Below are 20,451 nucleotides of genomic sequence, written 5' to 3'. Positions count from 1 at the left end.
AGTTAGGGATTTTCCTATTTCTCTGGGGTTTTCCCCATTTGTGGTATTACTCAACTGTAGCTAGAGGTTATCTGAACAGACACCACCAGCATGCAGCATTCTGAATAGAAGATGTGGTGCCAACTTTTTAGCTAGCACAGCAACTTCTCCTCAGTCTAAGACAATTGTAATATCCCATTGTTCTAACAACTGCAGAGAAGAGAGTGAGATCAGCAGAGGAAGACTTGGATTAGGGGCACAGAGAGTGTTTGCATGAATTAAAATTGCCAAGAAAAAGAAACAAAGATTAAATCTGCTTCCCATTTCCTCTCATATCTTCAGGCACTAAATCAAGTGCAGAATTGAGGAAATTCTTCCCTGGATGTTTTGTCATGCAGGAAAGAGTCTGAGGAAAATTTGGGTTCACAGTCTACCTGTTAGTTCTGTTGTACTCATTCATAGAAGAGCTGGTGGCAGCTCTTCCACAACTCTATAAGGAATAGTAAGAAGCCTGAAAATTCCTTAAAATGTATTCTTTGCTTGAGACCAGGTTGACAGACATTTAGCATTCATTCATTAAGACACCTACATTAGTCAGTGAATGTAGGATCCTCCCTTTTGAGCGATGCTCACTGGCAAAGCTATTAGCTACATTTCTACTTCAGGTTCTGTTGTCAGAGAAGGCAGAGACAAAGGAACATGACCATATTCTGATATTTCCCTCTATCTATTGTTGTTTCCCAACAATCTATATTCTTTAACCACCATTAAAAGCAAGTATGGGATTCTACATACTTTTACAACACAGGGAAAGGGTGGGTTTGCAATAATTGATGTTCATATTGTAGCCAAAAGGCCAGTAAAGATGACTAATCTGAACATGCTAATTTTTGATTTCCAATTGAGAGGAGATGCTCTGCAAAAATCCATCTTATTCTGCACACAAATATAAAGTATGTCCCAGATCACTGGGTATAGTCCTCTGATAACCACAAGTACCATATAATCTAATCCCTTTCAAAAACTGGCAAAGCATCATTTTAAAATCAGTCAGGCTTTCATGTGCACTGCTGTGAGAGCCAAGGCTATTCCAGAAGACCTGTTGTCTGCTAGCACCAAAGCTTTTAATTTCTTACATAACCACAATAGTGGTTGGCTTCTACTGACTTCTGATTGCACTCATTATCTTTTCACTTAAATAAACACTTTCCACCCCAGAATTTACTTTTCCACCCTAGAATTTACTATATTACTGCAACCAGTAATATACCTTTTCTCAGCTTTTTTGTGAGACTGTAAAAGCCAAGCTCTTTTACTCCTCTCTAATAAACTAGATTTTCCTTCTTACCATCACCCTTCTCAGCAGCTTTTTCTACTTTAATGTATCTGTCCAAATGGAGTGACCAAAACCATGCACAGCTGTGAAAACATTGGGGTTCATTTTGTGCCTTGTAAAGTCTTATTGATCTTTGTCTCAGTTGGGAACACCACAACCATGTCATATCCTCCACCATAGAGGGGAAGCTGCTTACCCCTGCTGTGTAAACAATCCAGCAGAAGCTTTCCTTTCTTCAGCTGCTCACCCATTCAGTTCACACAGGGAGGAGCCTGCAGAGGCTGGCCCATGAGAGTCCTCAATGATTTCTCATGGTCCCTAGTAAAAAACCTGGCATGCCAGTGTGATCTCAATCACCTCCATAAGGAAAAGTTCTTTGAGCAGAGGACAGCCACAGTCAAAGTTATATGCATCTCCACCATTCTAGAACATTGGATGGAAACAGAGAAGATTCAGAGCTCTAGGTGTATCAAAAGCTCCATAAACCATCAACAAATCACTGAAATTCCTTTCAGAGACATTCAGCCCCAGAAATTATCTAGGGATTACTTAATGGAGAGAAATAACAGAGTATGCTTCAGCTTTTTCCAGAGCTATTTTCATAGATAAAGGCCATAATGCCTTTGCAATTTACACATCATTGATGCTGATGGGGACTGGAACCTCACAGAATTTTTCTCATTATGTTCTTAGAAAGCTCACTGCTGTATTTATCTTACCAAATGTATAGAATACCAAATGTATCTTTCAAAATGTATGGAAACAGAATTCTTGACAGTAAAAGAAAGCACAGTGATAACATAATGATTCCTGTCCTACTGAAAGAAGACTTAACTATATCATGGTCAAAAATTGGAAGTGGGTGAAAAGGAAAAATAATAGACCTCCAAAACACACTTGGCAAGTGAATTAAATTGTGGTCACATTTACCAAGAACCAGAGAAATTGCAATGATTAATAGTCTTAATATGAAAATTTAGAACTATTAAAAATTCATAGTTAGTACTGCTGATACAGTTCCCTCAAAAGACCTTTTCTCTAAAGGAGCATTTGTATTTGTTTTGACATCAAGTGTAATTATTCTCATTGCCAAGGTAAAACTATGTTACTAAAGACAGTTTTCAATTTTTGGCAAACCACGAGGTTGTTCTTCAGCTTTTACTGACAATGTGGTGATCTGATACATGTGAGCAGCGTGCAGGGGGATTAGCAAAGCAGGCATAGAGAGAAACATTTGGACTGTTATCCATGCAGAAAAGAAATAGGCACCCAAACTTATGGCAAAGCATTATTTTGGACTATTTTAAACTACAAAAACACCTGGATGCTGCTGGATTGTTTTACAGAATGCTTTAAACAAAACATCTGAGTCATGTCTACACATTATCCAGCTCCAGGTCTTTTCTCTGTGTGTTCCAAGTGGAATGGAAAACATCCCATCACATTAGTGCAGTGCTGAATCTGAAAGAATAATTGCTACTGAGAAGTGGGATATCAAGCTCAGGCTCAGTACAGTGCTAACAAGGTCATGCACTTTTTGGATGAGAGCTGGCCTGAGTCTGGCAGAGCAAGGTAACATTGGGCTGTGTTGCCGCTCTGTTGATGGGCTCTGAGCTCCTCAGTGAAACAGCCATGAACAAACAGGGAAGACATGATTGTGTTTACTGAAGATTATTGGACACTCTCCAGTAAGACTTCACAGGGATCTCTAGCAGAGACTGTTACCAATTGTCATTGTACCATCTTCCATTTCACCTGTAAATGCAAAGGTACAGAGCCTGTCTTCCACAACCTGCTCCTTGTCACAAGGCAACACCTCCATCACAGCTCAGCAGCACTTCAGGAGTGCAGGAGCACATGACTTAGACCTTCAGCCCTCTTAGGTTTTCATCCTTCTGTTTACCTGCTATTAGTCAGGTATAACAGAGATTCCTGTTTTCCAGGCAGTATGCATTTCCTCCTGCACTGGCTGATGCAGAGGAATCTTGTTCCTACATTTTAACTGCACTGTTCTGTATGTTATCAGTACTGCATGTGACATATAATATCTTCTGGCCCTAGCAGGGGCCACATGGCTGAACCCTTTTCACAGAGCAGAACCACTGGAAGACTTAGAAGCAGTTAGAACTCTTGGCAGTGACATGCATTTATCCTATAAGTGAATAGCCAGACAAAACAATATTGCTTTGAGGTCTCTCAACTGGGAAAAATATTCCTTGCTTCTAATTTTTTTAAAATTAATTTTATTTAAAAGTAATGTTGAGATACAAAAAAGGACCTATATATAAACCACTGGCTTTTAAATTTATTGGACCAAAGGGAGCTATGACTGTCTGAAATAAAAGCTGCCTGTTCTATTGTATGCTTCAGCTCCAGGACTAGAAGCAGAATTTGCTTGAAGCAACAGTATGCATTAACTTCTTTCTTTTAGAAATTAAAAGAACCAACCAAACAAACAAACAAAAAATTGTCAATCATTTTGATGTCACATTTCCTACACTGTTAGCACAAGTTGTTAACAAAACAGAATAGCGTACAATAGACACAGTAAAATTAAAATGTTCTCTGACTGCCATACCGTCAGCTGGTATAAATCAGCACCATCCCATACACAGACTGTCAAAAATTTCAGACCACTCAGCTACATAAAAGGAGAACTAATCTACCAAATCAGCACTTCTAGTATAACAATGAGACAGGGACACTCTGACACAGCATTAATTATTTCAATTACTTTCTGGAGATCTCATACAGGGATGAGATCAATCGAATCAAAGAAATGTAGGGTGGAAGGGGTTTGTGAAGGTCACCAAGTCCAGCCTCCTGCTAGAAGCAGTACTGTCACCACCACCAGATCAAGTCAGCAATTATTTTGGTCATTTCTTGAAAAACTAGAGGACACAGATTCCACATGCCCTCCAGACAACCTTGAGGGTTGCTTTGAGGTTAGGATGTTATAATGATCTTTGCAGCACAAAACAGGCTACAAGAAAAAAGCTCCCTCAGCAACACTGACAGAGCTGAGACTAGCAGTCTCAGAGGTGACTGGATTGAGTGGGCTGTAAGATTGCCATAGAAAAGAACAGAGAAGGAAGAAAAAAGATAGCAAGAATTCAAGTGAAGATTATGAGAAGATACTCTCCAGTATAGAATTGCTCCTCCTGCTGCTGGAGACAGTAATAATTCTTTCATTTGGAAATAAGTATTTTTATTTTTGCCTGAAGATACTTTTCTATTCCAGTTACTGTCTTCTCATCTATCCTATCCTGACACTATTGCTCAGCAAAAAGAGGAGACATACTGCAGGCCTTGTTTTCCAGTGTTCTGGCATACACAGCAAAGCCCTCACTGTTTTGCTCTAGGCAACTATTCTTTTAATATATGCCTAGAGTCAGTCCCAAGAGCAGCACTCAGTGCTCAGCTGTACATTGTGAAATTTATACATGAAAAATGCCACACTGCTCACATCCAGAAATTGTGGAAGACTTTGGTTGGGTGAGACACATTCCACTGATTTGAATGAACTTTGAATCTGATGCAAATGGGGATGCATTATTTGCCTATTGTGGTGGGTTGCCCCTCGCTGGATGCCAGGTGCCCACCATAGTGACAGTGCCTTTGTCACTCCCTTCCACAACTGGACAGGGAATAAAGAATGCAACAAAAGGCTGGATGCCCTGGTTTGAGATAAAGATAAGGAGAGATCATCCAGCAGTTGCCATCACAGGCAAAATACATTCAGCTTGGGGAAATTAGTTTAATTTATTCCAAATTAAAATCAGAGTAATTTAATGAGAAAATAAGGAACAAACCTTAAAGCACCTTCCTCCCACCCCTCCCTTCTTCTCAACTTCACTCCTGATTTGTCCACCTCCTCCCCCTCAGCAGTTCAGGGGAACAAGGAAGGGGGGCTGCAGTCAGTTCATCACACACCACATCATTGTCTCTGCCACTCCTTCCTTCTCAGGGAGAAGACTCCTTATGCTATTCCTCCTTCCCCTGCTCCAGCAAGAGGTCCCTCCCACGGGAGACAGACCTTCACAAACTTCTCCAAAATTTATCCTTCCCATGGGCTTCTGTTCTTCATGAACTTTTCCAGAGTGGATCCCTTCCACAAGGTGCAGTCCTTCAGGAACAGACTGCTCCAGTGCAGGTCCCACACAGGGTGACAAGTCCTGCCAGCAAACTTGCTGCAGTGTGGCTCCTCTATCCACAGGCCACTGGTCCTGCCAGGAGCCTGCTCCAGTATCAGCTTCCCACAGGGTCCCAATCTCCTTAAGGCATCCACCCGCTCCATCAGGGGATAAAGAACGCTGATATCCCAGAGGATACCATCATCACTGAGGGTCGAGACCAGTGGTGGGTCTGTCTTGGAGCTGGTTGGCAGCTTCTTACAGAAGCCACCCCAGCCCAGCTACCAAAACTTCACAAAGCCAACACACCTATGCAAACATCAGCTTTGCCAATGAGAAAAGGGTCACATAAGTCCGAAGTAAGGCAATTTCTCTGTGGGTAGTGAAATAAAGCAAAGGTTTTCAGCCATTTTCAAAAGGATTAAGTCAGCTAAATCTAGAAGAGGTCTTAGGTACCTGAAATATAATTTAAGCAAACTGTGGTAACCTCAGCTCAGAACCATGATCTATAATACCCAATGAATTGCCACACAACACTGGGGCACTTAACCTCCTTTTCTGATCTGAAGTAGCCCTGGATGCATGCAATTTGGTGTTTAGTTTGTGACCAGAACAACACTGCAATGACCTCTAGCTCATGTCAGGGATAGCAGACACTCATAGTGAGAGACATCCACATCACCTAGCATAGCACGTGGCTGGAGATTTAATAGTAACAGGGTAAAACTAGCACAGCTCAAGTTTCCTTCAAACTGTAAATATTAGAAGAGGAAAGCAGAATATGGGCATTTTCCACCTTTTATACTCTAGCTTTCAAGTTATTATCTCAAGGGACCACCAGGTTCAACATCCTCCTTAAACTGAAGCAGTTCTGAGCTGCCTGTTTGCCACACAGCCTGGTAAATGAGAGGGTTTCCCAGGCCTCCTGTCAAAGCAGTCAGAGTGTACAGAGGGGAAACAGAAGAATGCTGGTCTGAGAGAAGGACAGGGAAGACACAGTGAAAATTTTAAGCTGAGTTTTTTGAGTGCTTTCAACATTCACATAGGAGATCTGTTTCCTACTTATATTTTATCCTAAGCAGTGACCAGAAAACAAACCAGAAACTGAAACTTTGAAAGAGTAGCTCTCAGCAGCTGCTCCACAAGAGAACATCTTTGTGGAAGAGAGTTTCCACAAAGAAAATTTCACTCATAACTCAGGTTTGTGGGTTCTACAGAGTAGAGATCAGACTAACTGGGTGCTTAGCTCTTTCCCTTGCCTTTCCAAGACTCTCATGCTTTCTCATGATCTCCACTGCATCTGTATTTAATAACCTAGGAAAAAAAAAAAAACCACAGGAACACAGCAGCATCACAAAATGGGTGAATGTTATAGGCACTACCCTGAAATGTGCAGGAACTTGAAAACAAAAAAGAATTTTCTAGCCCTGCCATCATGGATCACAAACTCATAGTATAATTTAGAATAACATAGCACACTTGACAAAAATTTCCTGTAACAATTCCAAGATTTTGGAGGCCACATTTCAGGGTTGAAACTCCCTTCAAAGCAGGAGCACATGTTTCTGGGTTTTGCAGCTCTGATTAAAATGATGTTTCTCCCTCTTCTCCTTAAACAAAAGAAAATTTGAAATTTAAATAATCATGGAACTATCCCTGATTATATCTCTTCCAGATGAGAAGTCATTTTTAATGCTGACTTTGGTTTTATTCTAGCCTTAGCTTGTTATGTTGTGTAAGGATGTAAGGCCATACAAATGATCCCAAAGGACATGGTAGAAGCCATGGTAGTCTCTGATGACTGTCCTGGGAGGCTTCTGCATTCCTGCCTGTGCCACAGCATCAGTTAAGGAACTTCCACTATTAAAGACACTGCTAAACAAGCCTGATTGGCTCTAAAAGTGCTTGCTTTAGTTACAGAAACATTCTAGCCACAACAAAATGAGGGAAATCTTAGTACATGAAAATTTTTTCAGCTGTATTCTTTAAAATTTTTGAGAGAAAACTTTTTCCTAGTTATTCATATTTGTATTATTACGTTGTCTGAAAGTCTGAATCCTGCATCAGAAACCCTATACCAGCATCCCTAAATGCATGCCTTTGCTCTCCTATCAAAAGCAAGAAAAGCCAAAAACACCTTTCCCTGAAAGAATTAGCTGTGTGAGTACATGAGAAATTTAAAACATTCAAGATTTACTGTGTAGAGAAACTCTACTGAAAATATCTAATCTGTATTGTAGCTGAAACATTTGCGGTTTGAGATAATTGATAGAGAAGCTAGTAATATATAATTTTGGAAAATTTAAAGAAAAATAAATCATATCCAACACAAATTAATTATTTGAAATGTCATTACATATGTCTATTTCTCAAAATTTTTACTAATCATAATTTACTGGGGTTAATCATAATTTTGCGGGGTTATGGGGAAGGGGGAAAAAACTCCGTAATAATCACATAGTTTACCTTTTTATAATGTGTAAATAATCCTCCTTGTTCTGTAGTTGCTAAACTTAACACAGGGCAATTAAAGGAGGCAGAGGTCCAAGATGAGGGCTTCTAAAGAAGCAGAATCCTACTAATTTTACAAAAGCTAAATAAACCCATCAGTGTTCACTACTTTCATATGCTGCTTTACACTCTGCCTCATTTTTAATGATAGCACTTACTGAAAACCACCTATGCCATACATTTGCTTGAAAATTGTATGTGATTTTTAACCTCTAAGTGGAAGAGAAAATGGTAGGCAGACTGAATGGTAACACAGATCTGACCATGCTCTAAAAATTATTCTATTGTATCACATATAAATATAATATGTTGAAAATTAGGGGGGGAACCCCAAAGAACAGATATTACTTATCAAAACTGAGCATGAAGCATCACACTATAATGGTAACTGCAATTATGAAAAATTGTCACAAAGACATCAAAATACAAAAAGCAATGGAGAAAAATCACTACAGTCATAGAAAAAAGAACAGCATGTCAGGGAGATGAGGAAGTGGGAAAAAGATGAAAGAAGTTTGTATATGTTGGGATAAAAGGGAAAAATAAAACTGGGTACAGTGAAAAATCTTAACTGCAATAAATTCTAATTCCTCAAAGTTTTTCCAAGAAAAGACAATGAATGTACATCTAGTACTGTACAGTGTTGTTTATGTGATTCATACTCTCTGAAAATATGCAGACAAGTAGAGGCAATAGCAAGACAAAGAGTTTTCCAGAAATTATTGAAATTTACCACACTTATTCAAAGCAACTATGTTGAAACATTTCCTTGCAGGAGGAAGACCCACAGGTAATTTGCAAATTAAAACTTAAGCTCTCTTCATTTTTGCTTAGACACTTCCTGAATGAGATTGCATATCCCATACAGTTTTCATGGTGAGTCCTATATTTTGCATGCCGGAAGAACAAGACATGCCATAGAGCAAAACAGGTCTTTGGCTCTGCTGTTCCAAAGGATTAAGTCAAATATTATTTGAAGGACCATCTGTAGATCCCACAAAAGAGGATGAATGAATGAAAGCAGAGATACTTGTCTTAGAAAAATCTCAATATGTCATCTACTCTACATTTCTGCCTTAGGAAGAGAGACCTTTATCTGAGACATATGTGAGCTACATTAGTTATATCTCAGCTATATTTTCTTAGTGTGTGCGTGGAGATCTCTATAAGCTCCACAGGCTATCCATCCCAGTGCTCAGCATCACTGGTTACTGTGATTTTCCAGTCTGTTCATGACCTTAGAAAATTTTGACCCACTGAATTCCTGTGGTTGTGAATGCTGTGATTATCTGTATCACTACTGAGTATACATTAATTTATTGGTTCTGTGATCATTCCCAGACAAGTATTTCAGAGTTGGTCTGAAATTTCCTCAGCAAGACACTGCAGTTTGGGGCATACTTTCTGGTTTGTATTTTTAAGATGACAAATAATTTCCCAGTTTTTAAAAACTAGCCAATAAATGTTAACAAAATCAGGAAAAAATTATAAGGAAATATATTTTTCTGACAGTATGAATACTACAAAAACATCTGTAACATGTTGGTATATAAAACCTAGGGACCTCTCTTGGGGATAATAGTAACAAAACTCATAGAACTTCAAATGTGGGATCCTGGTTTGAACAACCACCAAGCCACAACACAGCACAGGGAAACTTGTGGCTCTCGGAAATCAAATTATCTTTAGGCAGAGATAGAAGGAAACTCCTTTCTTAGGTCCAAATTTATCCATCCATCCATCCATCCATCCATCAGCAAAGCCTAGCATTTCAATGCTGAGCCAAAAAGCCTGGAGAGCATCCAAACCTGTCCTTAGAAAGAAGTCTTTTAAACCTCTTTTGGTCCTTCTCATTTTTGATCATCCCTGGTTCTCTCCTATGTGCAGGTATCCTGGCAGGAGAGGAAGAATGGAGTAGTATAAATAGACATGACAATGTAATAGGTACAGCACTGCCAGCTCCACAAAAGTGCAAATTAAACTATTCCTAGACCTTACTGCAAGAATTCCAGCTAAGTCACACCACGTGGTCTCATTAAAGTTATTACCACTCCTAGAAAACCTGTCCCACCCAGATTTGATCAAATTACAGGTAGTTTTCCAACTGCAAAGCAGTCAGATGGCTGTGGAAAGCACCTACTTCCAAATCTCAATACCCACTACTTAGTTTTGTGTCCAAATGGAGCTGAAGGACAGATAAGATCCCTAAGATTAGGGATGAGAAAATTCGTGAGCTAAAATTCACTGCCAATAATAAAGGCCAGCTGCTCCCATCTTCTGCTTAGCTTGCTTACATATCCCTTTTTGGATTTATCAAATATGTGTCTCCTGCTATTTGCAAGAGATTATATACTGATTGCACATAAGTGATGCTGATGTCTCATGGTGAAGCTTCTAGCACTGCCTTGTGTATCAGTTCCAAGACACTTTGTCCACTTTTTCCAACACCTTTTAAGTCTATGCCCTCAGCTTCATGACTTCTTGTATTCTGTGCTTGCTATTCCAGTGCCTAGTCTCTTTACAGACCTTGCAACCTTCTTCTGGAGTTCCTGAGGAAGAGAGAAGGGAAAAAGTCCAAAAGCTACCATTGCATTTTTTTGCCAGTTCTGAATTGCAGAGCTTTCTCCATCTCCACCTCTCTTATAGGAGCTGGAGGTACATGCTGTAACACTGAGGAACACTGCAGTAAGTCCCTGTTTGTACCTGTCACTGGGTGTTTCCTTCTCAGGGGAAGAGGAAATGTGACAGCACCAAACCAGTGGGAAAGGACACAACATGAAACTGTCCTATATCATTGCAAAGATATTTTTGACCCAAAGAGCAAATGTGAAGCACAGTCTAAGAGAAAAGCCACCCAAATGTGCTAAATTGCAGCTCTTCTTAGCACCAGCAGAGAAGACAAGCAAAGGTACCTAAGCAAATGGGTTAATATCACACTAATACAATGACTCAATGTGATTGAGCCCCTGAAGTTTTAACTAATGAGTACTTAACTCATAATTATAGTATTCAAAGCAGTTAATGAAAACATATAATTAAGACACACCACACAGGAAGGTCAGAACTCTTTTATACTTGTGAAAACCAGAGAAAGGAAATAACTTGAAGAGAGCCACACAAGTGATTCGATGCCAGGCAGCGAAGTAGACTCCAGGCTTTCTGTCTAGGGCATGCTCTCGTGGCTTGTACTGCACCTCAGCAAATATTAGCAAAGGATATGTTTATAATTTTATGCATCTCCTTCAGTCATCAGATATATCAATGCATTTACAAAAAAGTCTGTGTTGAATTGTACTCCTATGATGAGATTTCATGTATCTCTCTCACTCACCCTGAGGAAGTCAGGTCTCTGATCAGTCTCTTTAGACATTTGCCATGTCTAAAATTATGTTTTCAATCAGATTTTAGAGGACAACTGAATTATGTCACTCACATTGTCATGTCCATTTTCTAGAGTATTGGGATCACTTTTAAAATATGAATTGCTTAATAATGAACAAAGAATAGCAATTTATGTCAGCTGACTTTGTGAACTAAGGGCTATACTATATCACTGATTTTGCAGTGTGTAGTATTGAGCAAAAATGGACTGATCCATATCCAGTAAACACCACGTATTTGATTATGAATAGCAGGAACAACAAGGATTTGCTGCCAATAACCTTTATAATTAGAGGGAAATCCCAGATTCAGTTTAGTGTTTCCTTCTTTATCCATAGCCTTTGGAAACATTACTGCATTAAATGGCAGACAATACAAATAACATTTCATAGTGTTCTGGGGAGTGTTTTTTAAATGTAGTGCTCTTGATCTTTACCAGTTGTTGAATCAAATTTGGCATAAGCCTATTTCTTTGTGTACAGCCTGCAAACAATGTGGATTGTAAAATGAGTAGGGCACAAACCCAATTTCAATTGCAGGCTGGGATTCCCCTATGCTTTTACAGGGAAACTTGGTTGATAACTGTGTTTCCTATTGGGTGGGGCATGGAGACCATGCCCATAGCACTTAATCTTTGAATACTAGAATATCACATGAGCTCTAAAGCCAAGCTATTAAAATAAAGAAGAAGAAATAAATCATCACACTAATAAAAGCTTAGTTGTTCATTTGCCATCATTCAACCCACAGCTGTATGGTTTTCATACGGTTTAAAATTTTACATAATACTGGCATAAACATCCAGTGTTCTTTTTTTTTCTTTTCCTGTACTGAGCAGATGCACAGTTTGTGTTACAGTAATGAAAACCAAATATTGCCTTACACAAGGTAATGTAAGGATATCTTGCTGGATACCCATGGTAAACTAAGAATTATTCATGAAGTTGAGATAACAGTTCAGTGCAGATGTTTTGCAAGTCATATGCCTCAAAATAGTTATGTCACTATTTGCCTCCTAAGTAGCAACCAGTGCTTTACTCTGATAAGAAGTACCCATGGAGGTCAAAACTGCTCACAAATATCTAGTGGACACAGCCACACTAAAATCTAGTCTACTGGTCAGACTCAACAGTTTCAGTTATTAAACCTGCTAAAAAACTGCTGACAATACCCATAGTTTGAAAAACGCAGAAAAATGCAAATTATTGCTTTTCACATCCCTTGCCTTATAAAGAACCACACAGCTTCAAGTTTGAATGCAAAAGAGAAATTTGCTGTAAAAACTTCTGGGAAAACTTCATAAGAAAAAAAAAATCTATAATATTCACTTGTAACAACAGCAGCTGCAGAAATCTCTGATAGTTTTAAAATGACAATATCTCATTATCACATTAGGGAAATTGCTAGAAAAAAGTCATTGATTCTCTACTTTTTGATCTGATGTGCTATAGCAGAAGGGAGCACACACATATTTCACACAGACAAAGGCAAACTGTAACTCCTGACTAGTGTCCCTAGGAAGAACACATCATGGGGAAGACTGACTGCTCCCTTTTAGAATAACTCATGAGATGGATTGAGCCCACAAGTCATGGTCAATGATGCAGAGAAATTGAAATTAATTTCAAAGGATAAGGAGAAAGAAGTTTCCTTTAATAAGTTAGTCATGAGATTCTAAAGTTCATGTAGCTAAAGTGCTTTGCACTAGATTGAAAATGCTATGCTGGCAGTAATTTATCCTGATGAGATCATTGTTGTTCCCTCAGAGAAAACATTTTTGTCTTAAAAAGTCATTAATGCATTCAAGATTCTACTGAATACAACTAGCAAGAAACATCACACACAGAACATGAACTGAATCCTGTCCCTAATATCACAAATGATTGATTGATTGATTCTGCTATACTGGAAACAATGTATTTCCCCTGTAAATAAGAAAAATAAAACACGCCTTTCTCAGTTAATCAATCTTCAGTATTGGAAAAGTGTAAGACACACTCTTGAAGGTAGAGAAAGGGATCCAGTTTGCCAAACCTTAGGGCTATGTCTAGAGGCAATTAGTGAATCAGTCTTCATAACACACATACCTAAGGTTTGACAAAGGTAGCCTTTAGGGGCCCCAGAGGTAAATCCTATCCCCTAGACTGAAACCCATCAGAAAAGGTGATATTGATTTTTACATGCTGAGTCTGATAGTCCTACACTCTTTGGAGGAATAAATTAGAATGACAAATCATTTCTATTTTAAATTCTCATTGCAGCAGACCAAGGAGCATAAATTATTTAAAATACATGTGTATTTGCATTCATGAATATAAGTTCATAAAAATTCTTGAAAAGCATTTGGGTACATCTAGAGATTAATCTCTTATGGCTATATTTTATTATTCTAAAAACATCTAAGTAGATAGAAACTACAGAACTTGAATACAGGAACATAAACTATAGTACATGGATATTTAAATATAGAGAGGGCTTTTTTTGCTCAATCTAGTATTTTATAAGGATCTTTATTCCTACTGTTTTTCCAGGATACATATATTAAATATAAAATAAATTACTTTAACATGAACTAACTGAATATCTGGGAGTACCACCACATTTAAACAATAGTTAGAATGTCTCACTGGTTGTCCTAAGTACTGAAATCTTCAAGCAGTTTATACAGACAGCCAAATTCTTTCATAATATCAACTTTACTTCTCTGTAGGTAGTACACAGTTATCATCCTCCACTAAGACTGAAAGTGAGATTGCCTATTATTTAATCCCCCCTTTTTTTAAATTTATCTTTCAATGTACTCTATCTATGTTCACAATTTCAGAATGCCAAGAGCAGACTATCTCCATACTGCCCCTTTGCGGGGATATTTGGAATCGTACAAACCCAAAGCTACTAAAGGCGGTATGGTTCACACCCCTTTCATGCACATACAGAAGTCATTAAATTTAATACTGGTTACATTCAAACCACAAAATGAAGAACATGTTTTACTCTTTCTCATGCTTGATTCATTTATTCACAGCAAATTCAGTGTTTCATATGTTCCTAACATAATTAGCAATTTCTGAAACCTCTCATTCCTCCCTCTCACATCTCTTAGGCACCACTGCTGTTGTAAAAACTGACTCTGGAAAAGTAATGAATATTAACAAAATCTATTTTTTCAAATACAAAAGACAGATTTGAAACTAACAGCAGCAGTTGCAAACAGCATAAAGATGCATTTTCCTACCCTTTTCAGAGTAATTTTTGCCACTTTGGACACAATTCAGAATGACAGGAATATAAAGTGAATGTTCAGGACAGCTGAAACATTTTTCCCTTTTTGCTTTCTTGCTTTTCCTACAATTACTTTGGTAGCATATAACTACTATATTAATAGACAGCAAATTGGAACAAGTAAGAGATTACCTGAGAACATGAAAGTCCACATTCTTCAATCCTGGGAATAATCTGACAATCAGCATTCCAAAATAGAATTATTAGAAGAATCTGAACATAAGTCCTTATCATCCTAAATTGAAAAAAAAATACAAAAAGCAAAACCTCAGAAGAAACCTTCAACTCTGACAATTCTCCCTCTCGTGCCAAAACTTTAATATGAATTTTAGTCCCTCCCACAGCACCTCTGAGCTCCTCCCTCTAACACTTTCCAAAGACAGAAAGTTGCTAGTTCTGGGAAATATAAAGCATGCTCAACTCATTTCATATGTTCCAAACTGAAAAATAGGAAACAGTGATTTCTGACAATCACAGTAAAAGCCTCTTCCTTCTGGATTTCATCACATCAGTATTAGATCAGTTTCAACAGATTTCTTTTCTGTAAATTCTATATATAAATGGGAATTTTGTTTCTAGAGAGATGTACCAGACAAGTTCATGGGTATTCAAATGCATCTTATTTTTCTGGTTTTCTAGTGCCTTCAATGAGAAGAAAACCAGCTTTGCCAAGATGGGTGGTCTTGGAAGACTAGTTTCCTCTTTTTCATCAGCAGGAATACCAGATTCTTTCATCCTAGAAATCTGAGCCTTTAAATTTTTTCCACTATTATCTAATTGTATCAATAGGAGCATCTTGTCCTATAGCCTATCTCCAGCTCTGGAAATATGCATGTTTTTTCAAAGCTCAACACCAGCAACTCTGAGAGCAGGGTAGGAGTGAGCCACAATACCTCAATACCTGTTAGAATAACAGAATGCCCAGGAATGCCTCTCTGGGTGCTATGTTTCACACAGTCCCACTACCCTTTGTAAGGAACAAGTATGTCAAAAACACACCCTCTGGTTGGTATGGAGACTACATGTGACATGCCTAAGGGGAACAGGGAGTTTTCCTCCATAGAGAGGGCTTGCTCACCACTGAGAGACATCTTTCAGTAGGACAGTGCCAGGGCCCAAGTACTCAGTGCTCTTACAAAACTGTTTACATCAGTTACAGTGGGGAATATACAGCTAACAGCATCTGCTAGGATCTGGCTTTACATATAAAATACAATGTCTACTCAGCCAGTGTATCTATTGTACTTGTATTTTAGATACCCTATGTGAGTCTGGTTTGCCAATTTTCCAAGAAGACTTTATTTTTTAGATAAGCAGCATAAATCACCATACTGAATAAAATGTAATTTAAGTGTTTTGGTTAAAAAACAACAACTAAATTTTGTCATCTTATAGAAGCTTGGACCTTAAGGAGTTAATGCATTTCTATGCCTCAAACACTGATGGCCACTCAAGCAGGCAAGTTAGAACAGGTGGTGGCTGGAAAGGGGGACCCTGTGGAAGTAGGGCAGCATCTTTCTGGGGCCCACTTCCCTGTTGTGGTCCATGGTGACTACATAAGGCACAGAGGGGATGACAAGGAGTCAGGAGCTATTGAGAAAGGGTCAACCCAGAAGAGGTGGATTGAGACCACCTAAATACCCTCAAAGCCCCCTGGCCCATTACCAAATAAGTCCAGAAAAACTTTGACCATGGGCATCAATGAATCCTGACTACTCACAGGAGTGGGATGTGACATCTATGCACAAAAATACTAGAGATCAAAAATCTGCCCAGTCCACTCTCCTGTGCCTAAGAGGATCAGAGGATGCTTAGAAGAAATAAGAAAGTTAAATATCCTACTTCCATGGATTATTTTAACATGTATGCTGACAAGTTCCAATGACCTGCATCTTACAGATTTACTGAACCAAAAGCCACGTGCACATCACTGATTTTAATAGCTGCTTCTGGAACTTTCTTAAATGTATTTGTAAAACAACTCTTTGCATCTATTTATCCTTTCAGTTTTCAAACCTTCTTGGAACCATGAATTGTACAATTAACCTATGTTTATTTTCTGTGTTTGGATTTTAAAACTGCTTCCAAATAGTTCCATTGCGTTCCCCCTTGTTGCTTTAAAAAATACAGAATATCCATTTTCATCTCACCTTTGCAAAATAGTCACAGCTTTTTACTATACCCTTTTGTAAGATGAGGGTCCTGCAGACAATATTAAAGAGTGAGCAGTTCAAGAATGTTTTACTCTCTAGCAAATGCCATTTTGACTCTCCTTATACCTTCAGTTTCCACAGAAATTAACGGTGTGATTTGCCTTAAGAGATTTTATTCTCTCACTGTTTCTGGTATTTCTTAGGGCACCTCTGTCACATTCTGAATAAAGCTGATCAAAGCATAGATCTAACAATGTACTCTTTCTATGCAGGAACTGTGTTTCAGTCAAGAGCATTTCTGTGTGGACTGAAGCTGTTATTAAGTTTATCAGGCAAAAATTTTATTGTTATTTGTTTCATTTGAACCTTATTTTTTAAATCATGTCTAAACTAGCTACTTCACTGTTCCTGCATGATTTGTATCCTGGAATTACTGTGTTCATCCACTGTTTATATTATATCAGGTTTCAGAACCCCCGTTAAGATTCTCATGCCACATTTTTTTGAAAACTATCAGTTATGTAGAAGCATTGATGCATTTGAAATTTAGAGGGACAATATCTCTTAGGCTCTGTGCTCAAATGGGACTCTAATTCTTGATCATAATTTTGAAAATTTTTTTCTAACAGATGTCATTTTATCCTTGTTAGTTACTGTACCTTACCTATATTTTAATCCACATTTGTCTTTAGTTTGATGCTTTCATTACTTTATCCCTGAAGAACGGATGATAGCAAAAGGTATTGTTCTGTTTCTACCAATGCTCCCTCCATCTTCAGAAAAAAGATCCTTTAAAAACCCTTAATAGGAAGGGCCTTCTTTTGCACTTTGAGATATTTTAAAATAGAGATATTTTGCACCCTAGATCTTTATTAAAGCACTGGTCAAGAACACAGAAAAGCCAGAATCTAAACATTTCAGTCCAAGAAGGTTTGGGTCCAAATCTTGCACATTTCAGGATGGTGCCTTGGTGGTTCAGGGTGTTTTTAATGAAGTGCACAGGTCAACCTTAGAGTACAGAGTGAAATCCAGTATTTTAGATTCCCCATTTTCTCTTGGGTCAAGTTTGATCTCTGGACCATCAGGTCATGTACCTTTTTCTTAATTAGTCAAGTATGCTTGGATACATACTTGGCCCCCTTCAAAAGAGAAAATCATTCCACCACTGGTCAAGTTTGTACGGGAAACGTTTGAAAATGAAAGTTAGGACAGATGTATCACCAGACATACCTAGGCAGCCAGAAATGGATTTTGTGACCTGATGTGTTGGAGTTTAAGCACAAAACTCCCAAGAGATTTCTGCTTTGGCTATATTACTTTTTGACTTTGTTAAATTAACATCAATGTCTATGCTGGAAGGCATGTCCCTATCACATCCATGTTGGAGAAGTCCCAGGCTTCTGTGCAGCACAATAGCCACATTCACACTACATTTTGCAAGAGGACCCTGTGACATATCACTATGTTCTTCCCAGTTTCACTAACACAGGCACACATACAATGCTATAACAGTCCCCTGGCTATTATTTTAACCCTGTGTGCAGTTGTATTGCCTGCTCCAAGCAACAGACATTGTGTCTCCAGACCACATACATTAACCATAGGACATTATAACTTGAACAGCTTCTTGTCATACTCTGGAGTGGAGTGGTGTGAGGTGCTACTATCATCACAACAAAATACTCACAAGGGATTCAGAGCTGCTTGGGAACTGCACTTTTCTGGGATCGTGCCTGTATCTCCTGTCCAGAGTGAGCCTGTGCAGCCAGGGCAGGTGAGCAGCAGAGGTACCAGCAGGGCACCTGTAGCCCAGAGAGACACAAGACAGGCTGGTGAAACACAAGCTGCCCAGTGCTTCTGTACTCAGCAAGTTACTGATTCACAGTCCAAGACAACCAGTACTCTTTTCATCTGTGTGATTCAAAGGGACCCTCACTCTCCTCACCCACCATCCCTTTCCTTCAAGAGTCAGGAGCATTCAGCAATGACAGCAAACATAGGCAGCACCTTAGGTGCACTGCTTACACACCAGGCAGAACCCACAGATGCTGAAGACTTTCTTTTCCTAAGATTAGAATCATACAATCATAAAGTGGTTTGGGCTAAAAGGGAATTTTAAAGATAATCTAGTTCCAAATTAGGTTGCTGAAAGTCCCGTGCATTATTAAAGAAATAAAGGAATTTTTTTATTATTATTTAAAAAAATCATTTTAGACCTCTCTGAAATCATTAATAAAATTATTAAAGAAGAAAATGAAAAACTTGAGTGTTAAAAAAAATCTGCTTAGAAAAAAGTAAAAGAATAATAAAAAATTATTTTCATAACTCTCCAAATTTTTTGTGGACAATCTATACTTCTATGAACTTAAAGCTCAGAGAAACTGGAATTATTAGCACATGTGGAGGGGTTGCAACTAAAAGTAAATCATTCATGCACCATGTGCACACAACTTATTTTTTTTCAGGAGATGCTTCAGTCTTCTTTTTTTTCATCTTACCCAGTTAAATCTTTTCTTAATTTTAGCTATCTTTTTTAAGCTAGGAACCTAACTCCTGGTATAAGCTAAGCAGTCAGCCATGGCATTAATTGCAGTGATACCCAGCAAGGCAGGAAATGGCACATTTCCAAGCAGAAACCCTTCTAACATGGCACATAGACATTTTCTTCACCAGGCTGACCTCAGAGAGGGATATGATTTTTGTCCTTTAACAGGTTTTCTAGCTTTGCTGTGGAAATAGATCGTCAACCAGCAGACCCTAATTAAAGCTTCAAGCTATCAAGATTTACTGTGTCAAACATCAATACAAAAAGTCCTTTAGTAAAGAAGGATGGGGGTGTTGGTTTGAGTTACAAAAACATTGACACACAGAGTGAGATTTACAGTGAAACTTTCTCTGCCTGAGAAATGCTTTTCATGTCAGCAGCCAGCCCTACATTAATTATGATTTTAAAAGCCTGCCTCTTACCTCCATGATTTTTCTTCTGGCAGAGTATGAGAAAATTCAGCCTCCAGAGAGGTATCCATGGTTGGGGCTCCTAGTTTACCAGGCATGCAGGGAGATTGTCCAGTCTCTGCTGTGCTGAACAGAGCAGGAAGGGAGCCATGGCCAGGCAGGGAGCCCTGGGATGTTCATCTTCACTGCAAAGCAGAATCTATGGCTGGCAGCTCTATTACAATCTTTTTTTATTCCCATCCCTTGTTAATCTAAGATGACTAAAAAACCTCAGATACACTCATATATCTTAAATATTTCTTATCTCAGGGTAAATTCAAATTTTAACTCAATCATCCTGTTAAGGCTATTTAGTTTTTCTCTCTTTTTTTGATTAATGCTATTTTCTTCACGTCTTATTAAAACACTTTAGCTCCCCAAGAGAAATGCAAACATCTCCTATTATATATGCTTTGTTTCTTCATAGTCACTCCTGACAGAAAAAAAAAATAAAATTTAAAAAAAAAATCAGGAGCTGTTTAAAATGCTCTCACTTTAGAAGACAGCACCTCAAGCCATTTGACTCAAAAGGAAGTTAAAGTGCCTTTGTCTGCTTTGTTTGTCTAAGCATTTTGTGGAAAGGAAATTCCATCAGCTCTGCAACTTCCTTTAATTTCTTTTCCCACCTAAATCATTTACAAAAGTAATATCTACTTATATCTAACCTGGATAACCAATGCCC

General features: G+C 38.4%; 1 protein-coding gene across 3 annotated transcripts in view; it reads right to left on the bottom strand.

The window, feature by feature from the left end:
* Nucleotides 1–15,174, bottom strand: part of IL17REL (interleukin 17 receptor E like) — a 45,450-nt gene extending 30,276 nt beyond the window's left edge. For 2 of the 3 annotated variants that reach the window (XM_077179051.1, XM_077179050.1), the window contains exon 1: nucleotides 14,755–15,173. In XM_077179051.1, coding sequence (XP_077035166.1) covers nucleotides 14,755–14,856 — 102 coding nt within the window. In that variant the 5' untranslated portion in view covers nucleotides 14,857–15,173. Of the gene's footprint in view, nucleotides 1–14,754 lie in introns of all 3 variants that reach the window. The other variant, XM_077179052.1, reaches the window with a different exon arrangement.
* Between the last annotated feature and the right edge of the window lie 5,277 nt (nucleotides 15,175–20,451).

Source organism: Agelaius phoeniceus, chromosome 5 (genome assembly GCF_051311805.1).
Source record: "Agelaius phoeniceus isolate bAgePho1 chromosome 5, bAgePho1.hap1, whole genome shotgun sequence".
Taxonomy (NCBI): Eukaryota; Metazoa; Chordata; class Aves; order Passeriformes; family Icteridae; genus Agelaius; species Agelaius phoeniceus.
This window is presented reverse-complemented; position numbering and strand designations above follow the sequence as displayed.